We start from the raw sequence: 14480 nt of genomic DNA, 5'->3' as shown, positions 1-14480 counted from the left end.
TTTACAAACCTACCACAGTGTTCAGTGCCAATAATCCAGTAGTGAGTGCTATCCCTTGTATTCAAACATATACATATTTACAAACCTACCACAGTGTTCAGTGCCAATAATCCAGTAGTGAGACACGTGCTATCCCTTGTATTCAAACACTAAACATATACATATTTACAAACCTACCACAGTGTTCAGTGCCAATAATCCAGTAGTGAGACACGTGCTATCCCTTGTATTCAAACACTAAACATATACATATTTACAAACCTACCACAGTGTTCAGTGCCAATAATCCAGTAGTGAGACACGTGCTATCCCTTGTATTCAAACACTAAACATATACATATTTACAAACCTACCACAGTGTTCAGTGCCAATAATCCAGTAGTGAGACATGTGTTATCCCTTGTATCCAGTAGTGAGACACGTGCTAACTTGTATTATACATACATTTACAAACCTACCACAGTGTTCAGTGCCAATAATCCAGTAGTGAGACACGTGCTATCCCTTGTATTCAAACACTAAACATATACATATTTACAAACCTACCACAGTGTTCAGTGCCAATAATCCAGTAGTGAGACACGTGCTATCCCTTGTATTCAAACATATACATATTTACAAACCTACCACAGTGTTCAGTGCCAATAATCCAGTAGTGAGACACGTGCTATCCCTTGTATTCAAACACTAAACATATACATATTTACAAACCTACCACAGTGTTCAGTGCCAATAATCCAGTAGTGAGACACGTGCTATCCCTTGTATTCAAACATATACATATTTACAAACCTACCACAGTGTTCAGTGCCAATAATCCAGTAGTGAGACACGTGCTATCCCTTGTATTCAAACATATACATATTTACAAACCTACCACAGTGTTCAGTGCCAATAATCCAGTAGTGAGACACGTGCTATCCCTTGTATTCAAACATATACATATTTACAAACCTACCACAGTGTTCAGTGCCAATAATCCAGTAGTGAGACACGTGCTATCCCTTGTATTCAAACACTAAACATATACATATTTACAAACCTACCACAGTGTTCAGTGCCAATAATCCAGTAGTGAGACACGTGCTATCCCTTGTATTCAAACATATACATATTTACAAACCTACCACAGTGTTCAGTGCCAATAATCCAGTAGTGAGACACGTGCTATCCCTTGTATTCAAACATATACATATTTACAAACCTACCACAGTGTTCAGTGCCAATAATCCAGTAGTGAGACACGTGCTATCCCTTGTATTCAAACATATACATATTTACAAACCACAAAATGAAACAGTTTTTCAATATGATCAGTTCCAGTACACTGATTACCTCCCTTGTTACTCAACATATACATATTTACAAACCTATGACTCTTTAAGCACGCAATTCAGTGTATTTATATGAACACAGTTACATCTTTCATCTAGCCAAACAAATACATACAGTATCACCCCCATCATCCATCGATCACCCATTCACTAACCCATATCACTCACTAACACATATCACCCCCATCATCCATCAATCACCCTTTCACTACCCATATCATCCCCATCATCCATCAATCACCCATTCACTAACACATATCACCCCCATCATCCATCAATCACCCATTCACTACCCATACCACCCCCATCATACATCAATCACCTTCACTAACACATATCACCCCCATCATCCATTGATCACCCATTCACTACCCATATCACTCCCACCATACATCAATCACCCATTCACTACCCATATCACCCCCATCATACATCAATCACCCATTCACTAACACATATCACCCACATCATCCATCAATCACCCATTCACTATCCATATCATTCCCATCATCCATCGATCACCCATTCACTACCCATATCACTCCCATCATCCATCAATCACCCATATCACTCCCATCATCCATCAATCACCTATTCACTATCCATATCACTCCCATCATCCATCAATCACCTATTCACTACCCGGCCAACATTTACACTAACACATATCACTCCCATCATCCATCAATCACCCATTCACTAACTATATCACTCCCATCACCTATCAACCACCCATTCACTACCCGGCCAACATTTACACTAACACATGTCACTCCCATCACCTATCAATCACCCATTCACTACCCGGCCAACATTTACACTAACACATATCACTCCCATCACCCATCATCATGCATTCAGTACCCAGCCAACACTTACACTAACACATATCACCCCCATCATCCATCAACCACTCAATCACTACCCAGCCAACACTTACACTAACACATATCACTCCCATCATCCATCAATCACCCATTCACTAACACATATCACCCCATTATCTATCAATCACCCATTCACTACCCAGCCAACACTTACACTAACACATATCACCCCCATCATCTATCGATCACCCATTCACTACCCATATCACTCCCATCATCCATCAATTACCCATATCACTCCCATCATCCATCAATCACCCATTCACTACCCAGCCAACACTTACACTAACACATATCACCCCCATCATCCATCAATCACCCATTCACTACCAAGCCAACACTTACACTAAAACATATCACCCCCATCATCCATCAATCACCCATTCACTAACACATATCACCCCCATTATCTATCAATCACCCATTCACTACCCAGGCAACACTTACACTAACACATATCACCCCCATCATCTATCGATCACCCATTCACTACCCAAATCACTCCCATCATCCATCAATCACCCATATCACTCCCATCATCCATCAATCACCCATTCACTACCCGGCCAACATTTACACTAACACATATCACTCCCATCACCCATCAATCATGCATTCAGTACCCAGCCAACACTTACACTAACACATATCACCCCCATCATCCATCAACCACTCAATCACTACCCAGCCAACACTTACACTAACACATATCACTCCCATCATCCATCAATCACCCATTCACTAACACATATCACCCCCATTATCTATCAATCACCCATTCACTACCCAGCCAACACTTACACTAACACATATCACCCCCATCATCTATCGATCACCCATTCACTACCCATATCACTCCCATCATTCATCAATTACCCATATCACTCCCATCATCCATCAATCACCTATTCACTACCCAGCCAACACTTACACTAACACATATCACCCCCATCATCCATCAATCACCCATTCACTACCAAGCCAACACTTACACTAAAACATATCACCCCCATCATCCATCAATCACCCATTCACTAACACATATCACCCCCATTATCTATCAATCACCCATTCACTACCCAGGCAACACTTACACTAACACATATCACCCCCATCATCTATCGATCACCCATTCACTACCCAAATCACTCCCATCATCCATCAATCACCCATATCACTCCCATCATCCATCAATCACCCATTCACTACCCAGCCAACACTTATACTAACACATATCACCCCCATCATCCATCAATCACCCATTCACTACCCAGCGAACACTTATACTAACACATATCACTCCCATCATCCATCAATCACTCAATCACTACCCAGCCAACACTTACACATATCACTCCCATCATCCATCAATCACTCAATCACTACCCAGCCAACACTTACACGAACACATATCACTCCCATCATCCATCAATCACCCATATCACCACCCAGCCAACACTTAGACGAACACATATCACCCCCATTATCCATCAATCACCCATTCACTACCCAGACAACATTTACACTTACACATATCACTCCCATCATCCATCAATCACTCAATCACTACCCAGCCAACACTTACACTTACACATATCACTCCCATCATCCATCAATCACCCATATCACCACCCAGCCAACACTTAGACGAACACATATCACCCCCATTATCCATCAATCACCCATTCACTACCCAGCCAACATTTACACTTACACATATCACTCCCATCATCCATCAATCACTCAATCACTACCCAGCCAACACTTACACTTACACATATCACCCACATCATCCATCAATCACCCATTCACTATCCATATCATTCCCATCATCCATCGATCACCCATTCACTACCCATATCACTCCCATCATCCATCAATCACCCATATCACTCCCATCATCCATCAATCACCTATTCACTATCCATATCACTCCCATCATCCATCAATCACCTATTCACTACCCGGCCAACATTTACACTAACACATATCACTCCCATCATCCATCAATCACCCATTCACTAACTATATCACTCCCATCACCTATCAACCACCCATTCACTACCCGGCCAACATTTACACTAACACATGTCACTCCCATCACCTATCAATCACCCATTCACTACCCGGCCAACATTTACACTAACACATATCACTCCCATCACCCATCAATCATGCATTCAGTACCCAGCCAACACTTACACTAACACATATCACCCCCATCATCCATCAACCACTCAATCACTACCCAGCCAACACTTACACTAACACATATCACTCCCATCATCCATCAATCACCCATTCACTAACACATATCACCCCCATTATCTATCAATCACCCATTCACTACCCAGCCAACACTTACACTAACACATATCACCCCCATCATCTATCGATCACCCATTCACTACCCATATCACTCCCATCATCCATCAATTACCCATATCACTCCCATCATCCATCAATCACCCATTCACTACCCAGCCAACACTTACACTAACACATATCACCCCCATCATCCATCAATCACCCATTCACTACCAAGCCAACACTTACACTAAAACATATCACCCCCATCATCCATCAATCACCCATTCACTAACACATATCACCCCCATTATCTATCAATCACCCATTCACTACCCAGGCAACACTTACACTAACACATATCACCCCCATCATCTATCGATCACCCATTCACTACCCAAATCACTCCCATCATCCATCAATCACCCATATCACTCCCATCATCCATCAATCACCCATTCACTACCCGGCCAACATTTACACTAACACATATCACTCCCATCACCCATCAATCATGCATTCAGTACCCAGCCAACACTTACACTAACACATATCACCCCCATCATCCATCAACCACTCAATCACTACCCAGCCAACACTTACACTAACACATATCACTCCCATCATCCATCAATCACCCATTCACTAACACATATCACCCCCATTATCTATCAATCACCCATTCACTACCCAGCCAACACTTACACTAACACATATCACCCCCATCATCTATCGATCACCCATTCACTACCCATATCACTCCCATCATTCATCAATTACCCATATCACTCCCATCATCCATCAATCACCTATTCACTACCCAGCCAACACTTAGACGAACACATATCACCCCCATTATCCATCAATCACCCATTCACTACCCAGCCAACATTTACACTTACACATATCACTCCCATCATCCATCAATCACTCAATCACTACCCAGCCAACACTTACACTTACACATATCACTCCCATCATCCATCAATCACTCAATCACTACCCAGCCAACACTTACACTTACACATATCACTCCCATCATCCATCAATCACTCAATCACTACCCAGCCAACACTTATACTTACACATATCACTCCCATCATCCATCAATCACTGAATCACTACCCAGCCAACACTTATACTTACACATATCACTCCCATCATCCATCAATCTCTCAATCACTACCCAGCCAACACTTACACTTACACATATCACTCCCATCATCCATCAATCACTCAATCACTACCCAGCCAACACTTACACTTACACATATCACTCCCATCATCCATCAATCACTAAATCACTACCCAGCCAACACTTATACTTACACATATCACTCCCATCATCCATCAATCACTGAATCACTACCCAGCCAACACTTACACTTACACATATCACTCCCATCATCCATCAATCACTCAATCACTACCCAGCCAACACTTACACTTACACATATCACTCCCATCATCCATCAATCACTCAATCACTACCCAGCCAACACTTATACTTACACATATCACTCCCATCATCCATCAATCTCTCAATCACTACCCAGCCAACACTTACACTTACACATATCACTCCCATCATCCATCAATCACTCATATCACCACCTCTAACCACTGACCTCACCCTTGCACAAATATGTCAAAATAATTTTTCATAATCAAACCATATCTCTGCACATGACAGAGTCAAAAGGGAATTGTGATTACTTCCATGAATCAAGTGCCTCGTCTATAGATCCCATACAGGGTGGTACATACTGCTGGTAGGAGGACTCCTATTATAAAACTGTGATTACTTCCATGAATCAAGTGCCTCGTCTATAGATCCCATACAGGGTGGTACATACTGCTGGTAGGACTCCTATTATAAAACTGTGATTACTTCCATGAATCAAGTGCCTCGTCTATAGATCCCATACAGGATGGTACATACTGCTGGTAGGAGGACTCCTATTATAAAACTGATTTAATCAATCAAAACTTTGATAGGATACAGGTCAATGGAGTACGTATCACCAATACCACCCACAGCCCATTTATACAAATACTAATATTACTACTGTGATATTAGCAAAATTCTACAAACATTAATATTTTTCCATGCTACCTCTAAAAGACAGTTAAGTCTACATTTTACTTACAATTCCATTCCTCTTCGAAGATAAATTCATTTGATCTCCATGTGTCCTGGGTCTTGTGGAAAATGTTATATGATCATCCAGAGAATCTACAGACTGCCACGTCCTTGGAGCAAACCTTTCATCCATCTTGGATCCACAGTGAAATGGAGAAATATTGTGCAAATCCCTGGATGAATTCTGTAAGAGTCTTGCTGACTGGTTACTTTCCCCTCCCAAAGGCCATCTTTCAAACTGAGGATATCTCTCTCTCCAGTATTGTTCATAATCTGGGTCAGCTGCTGTCACACCTCTAGATCTCACATACTGTTTCTGCTCATATGGATTTTGTCCATTCAGTCTCGGGTGATTTTGCCTAGTTGAGGAGTTCTGATTAGCCAAGTAAGTTCTTTCATTAGTGGCTATCATTCGATCTTGTGGAAGGGTCTCTGAAAGATACTGATCTGTATTCCCAGATTGGGAAAAGGAACGATTCTGCCTTAGTGGACTACATACCTGGTCTGGTATGTTCCCTTCTCTGTTCACTCGCTTTGATTGGTAAGATGTGCTCTTTGGTAAAGGAAAATAGTCACTGTAATCACTGTCAAGATCATTAGGTGCATATGGAAGACTTTTACTAGAAAGTGGTTGGGAAAGTCTTGTAGCAGATGCTCTGTTGTACACTGGGCTGAAAGATTCTGTCAACATATCAGGCTCTTCAACATGGAAACGAGGATGACTAACATCATCAGGCAGTCTTTGTCGAGGAAAATACCGACAATATGGAGTGGATGATGCTTGAGGAGACAGGAAACTGTGCCTGCTTTCACAAGTGCCAGGCTGATGACCATCTCCATATGGTCTCGACGACCGAGATGCATGGGACTGGGATTGTACATTATTCTGAACATCTCCATATGGTCTCGATGACCGAGGTGTATGACACTGGGGTTGTACATTATTCTGAACATCTCCATATGGACTCGATGACCGTGGTGTATGACACTGGGTTTGTACATTATTCTGAACATCTCTATATGGACTCGATGACCAAGGTGTATGACACTGGGGTTGTACATTATTCCAATACACTGACAGGGCAGAAGAACCACCTGGATGTGCATCTGACAGTCTGTGGTGTCTAGCTGCATTATTCTTACACATCTGATCTTTCTCCTGACAAACTGCCAAACGGTTGTTGGTGCTCTGATGAAGTAAATGATGCATATGGTCTGTCTCTGTTTGAGGATATCTGGGAATCTGATCACCACAGTCTGTAGCAGACACAGCATGATTCTCATCTCCAGAAGACATTCCTTGACCACTAGGACTAAGATGAAGATGTGTTGAAAGTCCAGCTTTATCGTAAGTGGAATGGGAAACTGTCCTACTGCAGGAAACACATGACACCATGCCTGGTGCATTAGAAGTAGCTTCAACAGCCTTACAACTATGACATTTTGGGGAAATATCACTTCTTGATGGTGATGAACATGGTTTGTGATCATGATCTCTTCCAAAAGTTTCATCATTCATTGCTTTATCATTTCTTTCAAAAGGCCCATCATTATTTGGTCTGTCTTTTCTTACAAAAGACCCATCGTTATTGATTTTCAACTGTTCATTTGACCTACGAATGTCTGGATATTCTGATCTGTTGTTCTGAATCACAGATGTCTTTACATCTGTCCGTTGTTCCTCCACAAACTGGGGAGCACCACTAACTATTGCTGTATGGTCTGAAGGCATCATTGTTGTTGACTGTACTCCAGAAACAGATCTCTCATATGTCTCTTTCCCGTAATGTTCCTCAGCAGACATTGTTCGTTGATCTCCACCTGAGGTAGAGGTCCAAGTCTGAACAGGATTTGCCACATTCTCATCACCTGACTGTGCTGTGCTCAATCTGAAGTAAAACAATTAAGTTTCAACATTGACAATGTGCCTAGACTGCAACAGTCTTGTAAAGAATAACACTAGTAAATAAACAGCAAATATGACTATACTTTACTGTAGTCATTTTTGCTGAAAAGAACAACAGGATAAAAGTAAATGAAACAAATTGGGTTTATTTCACCTAACATAAATGAACATGGAGTCTTCCTGAAACACCTGCCTTGTAAATGATTGTTTTAAATAAATGAACATGGAGTCTTCCTGAAACACCTGCCTTGTAAATGATTGTTTTAAATAAATGAACATGGAGTCTTCCTCAAACACCTGCCTTGTAAATGATTGTTTTAAATAAATGAACATGGAGTCTTCCTCAAACACCTGCCTTGTAAATGATTGTTTTAAATAAATGAACATGGAGTCTTCCTGAAACACCTGCCTTGTAAATGATTGTTTTAAATAAATGAACATGGAGTCTTCCTCAAACACCTGCCTTGTAAATGATTGTTTTAAATAAATGAACATGGAGTCTTCCTCAAACACCTGCCTTGTAAATGATTGTTTTAAATAAATGAACATGGAGTCTTCCTGAAACACCTGCCTTGTAAATGATTGTTTTAAATAAATGAACATGGAGTCTTCCTGAAACACCTGCCTTGTAAATGATTGTTTTAAATAAATGAACATGGAGTCTTCCTGAAACACCTGCCTTGTAAATGATTGTTTTAAATAAATGAACATGGAGTCTTCCTCAAACACCTGCCTTGTAAATGATTGTTTTAAATAAATGAACATGGAGTCTTCCTCAAACACCTGCCTTGTAAATGATTGTTTTAAATAAATGAATGTGTAAATAAACAATAAATTATGCAAAACTTGAGCTGCACCTATGACACACAAACAAAATGATAGTTCCTGTAGTGATGTTCCAATGATGGGTTATAACAGAACATTAATCGGTTTGGCTATACCGATGTGATGATCGATTATGAAAATACATAATTGATTGTTTTGGAAAATGTTAACTGTAATTGTTCCTCCAGTTTCTAGTGATGGAATTGATGAAACTATCTTGGGGTTGGTCTTTGTTTTCATGTGTATATATACAAAAAGAGGTTAAACAGTTATTAATGGTAAAATTCGTCATTTGTGGGGTTGACAATCTCAGTGAACACGACAATCTCAGTGAACACGACAATCTCAGTGAACACGACAATCTTGAATACTGGTTATACTTCAAATCCTTCTGATTGGTTGATATAATTGTAACCCATTGTGAAATTAATAGTTGATTGGTTGATGCCAACCAATTATAACTAATGATTGATGATGAAATTCCAACTGATTATAACTAATGACTGATGATGAAATTCCAACCGATTATAACTAATGATTGATGATGAAATTCCAACCGATTATAACTAATAACTGATATCAAATTCCAACTGATTATAACTAATGATTGATGATGAAATTCTAACTGATTATAACTAATGATTGATGATGAAATTCCAACTGATTATAACCAATGACTGATGATGAAATTCCAACTGATTATAACCAATGACTGATGATGAAATTCCAACTCAATATAACTAATGACTGATGATGAAATTCCAACCGATTATAACTAATGATTGATGATGAAATTCCAACCGATTATAACTAATGACTGATGATGAAATTCCAACCGATTATAACTAATGATTGATGATGAAATTCCAACCGATTACAACTAATGATTGATGATGAAATTCCAACTGATTATAACTAATGACTGATGATGAAATACCAACTGATTATAACTAATGATTGATGATGAAATTCCAACTGATTGCCAACACTACAATACATGTTCTCGTAATATTCCGAGTCCTACATAGTACTTTCACTCATCCATGTTTATCATTCACCGGTAGTCATTCATTTTCAATTGATGTGCTTCTTCAATTCCATATTTTATGCAGTTACAATAACAAACCATGTTTTAACACTATGACATATTTTTCACTGTTAGAGCTGGGGTTTATAATTTAAATTAGAAGTTACTTCCATTTTATTGTGTAGAATATCCATTGTATTGTTTAGAATATTTATTTTATTAATTATAATATCCATTGTATTGTTTAGAATATTCTGTATTGTTTACAATATCTATTTTATTGTGTAGAATATTCACTGTATTGTTTACAATATCCATTGTATTGTGTAGAATATCCATTGTATTGTTTAGAATATCCATTTTATAGTTTAGAACATCCATTTATTGTGTAGAATATCCATTGTATTGTTTAGAATATCTATTTTATAGTTTAGAACATCCATTTATTGTGTAGAATATCTATTGTATTGTTTAGAATATCCATTTTATTGTTTAGAATATCCATTTTATTGTGTAGAATATCCATTGTATTGTTTAGAATATCCATTGTATTGTGTAGAATATCCATTTTATTAATTAGAATATCCATTGTATTGTTTAGAATATTCACTGTATTGTTTAGAATATCCATTGTATTGTGTAGAATATCCATTGTATTGTTTAGAATATCCATTTGATTGTTTAGAACATCCATTTATTGTGTAGAATATCTATTGTATTGTTTAGAATATCCATTGTATTGTGTAGAATATCCATTGTATTGTTTAGAATATCCATTTTATTGTCTAGAACATCCATTTATTGTTTAGAATATCCATTTTATTGTTTAGAATATCCATTGTATTGTTTAGAATATCCATTGTATTGTTTAGAATATCATTTGTTAGGGTTTGTGCCAAAAACAAATTTGGGTACGTAGTTATGAGTTTGTGATTGCAAAGCCTGCCACGGGCACCGAATGTGCCTTATTGGGAGGGGGATCTGGATTTGTACATGTCCGGAGAAGCAATTTCCCGGCATTTGGTGTCTGAAAATCAGGCCAGGTCATGGTGATATTTTCCATGTTTCATAGGAGAATGAATGACGAATGTAACAATCAGCAGGAAATTTGTAAACTGGCCTTCATATTTTAAAATTAATTGTTCGATTATTCATGAAGCAGGCTGTGTTCAGCGACAGTGAATGATGGAAACTTTCCCGAACTATTTTGACTGTTCTCGAAAAGGTCATTCGGTTTCATGTGTTGAGTTAAAAAAAAAAGAAGTCTAGCAAACGTAAGCCACAAACGGTTGGCAAAAATTGAACCAATGAGATCAGGCTAAAATGGAACCACTACAAAAAACGATCCATTTTCATTGGGGGAAAACAGAACCGTTTGGCAATAACATACCTCAAAGTATTGGCTCAGTATGGTTAAAATGGTAGCCTACCTTTTAAACATATTCTTATTATTGCATATAATAAACAGGAACAGAAAATGTAAGTGTGCCCCCCCTCCCCCCTTTTTGGCACCTTCCTACGCTGGTGACTGTGCATGCGCACGTCATGAGCCAGTTGGTGACTTGGTCCTGTCTATTAATGCTGGTTTCACTCAATTCAGTTGATGACTTGGTCCTATCTATTAATGCTAGGTTTCACTCAATTCAGTTGGTGACTTGGTCTATCTATTAATGCTGGGTTTCACTCAATTCAGTTGGTGACTTGGTCCTATCTATTAATGCTAGGTTTCACTCAATTCAGTTGGTGACTTGGTCTATCTATTAATGCTGGTTTCACTCAATTCAGTTGGTGACTTGGTCCTATCTATTAATGCTAGGTTTCACTCAATTCAGTTGGTGACTTGGTCTATCTATTAATGCTGGTTTCACTCAATTCCATAGCATGCGCACGTCATGAGCCAGTTGGTGACTTGGTCCTATCTGTTAATGCTGGTTTCACTCAATTCAGTTGGTGACTTGGTCCTATCTATTAATGCTGGTTTCACTCAATTCAGTTGGTGACTTGGTCCTATCTATTAATGCTGGTTTCACTCAATTCAGTTGGTGACTTGGTCCTATCTATTAATGCTGGTTTCACTCAATTCAGTTGGTGACTTGGTCCTATCTATTAATGCTGGTTTCACTCAATTCAGTTGGTGACTTGGTTCTCTATCTATTAATGCTGGTTTCACTCAATTCAGTTGGTGACTTGGTCCTATCTGTTAATGCTGGTTTCACTCAATTCAGTTGGTGACTTGGTCTATCTATTAATGCTGGTTTCACTCAATTCAGTTGGTGACTTGGTCCTATCTATTAATGCTGGTTTCACTCAATTCAGTTGGTGACTTGGTCCTATCTATTAATGCTGGTTTCACTCAATTCAGTTGGTGACTAGGTCCTATCTATTAATGCTTGGTCCTATCTATTAATGCTTGGTCCTATCTGTTAATGCTGGTTTCACTCAATTCAGTTGGTGACTAGGTCCTATCTATTAATGCTTGGTCCTATCTATTAATGCTTGGTCCTGTCTATTAATGCTGGTTTCACTCAATTCAGTTGGTGACTAGGTCCTATCTATTAATGCTTGGTCCTATCTGTTAATGCTTGGTCCTATCTGTTAATGCTTGGTCCTATCTGTTAATGCTTGGTCCTATCTATCAATGCTAGGTCCTATCTATCAATGCTTTGTCCTATCTATCAATGCTTGGTCCTATCTATCAATGCTAGGTCCTATCTATCAATGCTAGGTCCTATCTATCAATGCTAGGTCCTATCTATCAATGCTTGGTCCTATCTATCAATGCTTGGTCCTATCTATCAATGCTTGGTCCTATCTATCAATGCTAGGTCCTATCTGTCAATGCTTGGTCCTATCTGTCAATGCTAGGTCCTATCTGTCAATGCTTGGTCCTATCTATAATGCTAGGTCCTATCTATCAATGATAGGTCCTATCTATCAATGCTAGGTCCTATCTGTCAATGCTAGGTCCTATCTAGGTCCTATCTGTCAATGCTAGGTCCTATCTGTTAATGCTTGGTCCTATCTGTTAATGCTAGGCCCTATCTGTTAATGCTAGGTCCTATCTGTTAATGCTTTGTCCTATCTATCAATGCTAGGTCCTATCTATCAATGCTAGGTCCTATCTATTAATGCTTGGTCCTATCTATTAATGCTAGGTCCTATCTATTAATGCTTGGTCCTATCTATCAATGCTAGGTCCTATCTATCAATGCTTGGTCCTATCTATCAATGCTAGGTCCTATCTATTAATGCTAGGTCCTATCTATTAATGCTAGGTCCTATCTATTAATGCTAGGTCCTATCTATTAATGCTGGTTTCACTCAATTCCATACTTTGACACACCCACCCAGTGACAGGCCCATATTTCTTACATTTTACAAAGTGTTTCTTTTTATACACAACTGAATTGCTTAGATGGACTTCTTTTCACTTTTAGGGGCGAGGCGTAGCCCAATGGTACAGCGCTCGCTTGATGTGTGGATGGTTTAGGATCGATCCCCGTCAGTGGGCCCATTGCACTATTTCTCGCTCCAGCCAATGCACCATGACTGGTACATCAAAGGCCGTGGTATGTACTATCCCCTCTATGGAATGGTGCATATAAAAGATCCCTTGCTGCTAATCGAAAAGAATAGTCTATGAAGTGGCAACGGCGGGTTTCCACTCTCAATATCTGTATGGTCCTTAACCATATGTCTGACACCATATAACTGTAAATAAAATGTGTTGAGTGTGTCGTTAAATAAAACATTTCCTTCCATCTTTTCACTTTCTATTTTTGTTCAAGAAAAAGTGTTGTTTCAACCAAGGACATAGCTTTTATACAAGTCTTTGTTGAAGACTTTTAAACCCCAAAGTGTGAGACTGATATGGACTATATGGTGCCAAAAAAATAAAAATAAATAAAAGAGAATAAAAAAAGATAGATTTATTTTGGGTACATAATTTTACCCTAGAATTATTTTTGGGTAAGTAATTTTACCCTACTCGCAGAAACACTGATTGCATTGTTTAGAATAGCCATTGCATTGTTTAGAATAGCTACTGCAT

The 14480-nt window shown here is 39.0% G+C and overlaps 1 protein-coding gene across 1 annotated transcript in view; it reads right to left on the bottom strand.

Annotated features, from left to right (window-relative positions):
• Nucleotides 1–14480, bottom strand: part of LOC121383914 — a 97640-nt gene that overhangs the window by 46186 nt on the left and 36974 nt on the right. The window contains exon 5 of the mRNA XM_041514012.1: nt 6675–8560. Coding sequence (XP_041369946.1) covers nt 6675–8560 — 1886 coding nt within the window. The remainder of the gene's footprint in view (nt 1–6674; nt 8561–14480) is intronic.

The sequence above is a fragment of the Gigantopelta aegis genome, chromosome 10 (genome assembly GCF_016097555.1).
Source record: "Gigantopelta aegis isolate Gae_Host chromosome 10, Gae_host_genome, whole genome shotgun sequence".
Classification (NCBI taxonomy): domain Eukaryota; kingdom Metazoa; phylum Mollusca; class Gastropoda; order Neomphalida; family Peltospiridae; genus Gigantopelta; species Gigantopelta aegis.
The sequence above is the reverse complement of the archived record's forward strand: the minus strand, read 5'-3'. Positions and strand labels throughout refer to the sequence as shown.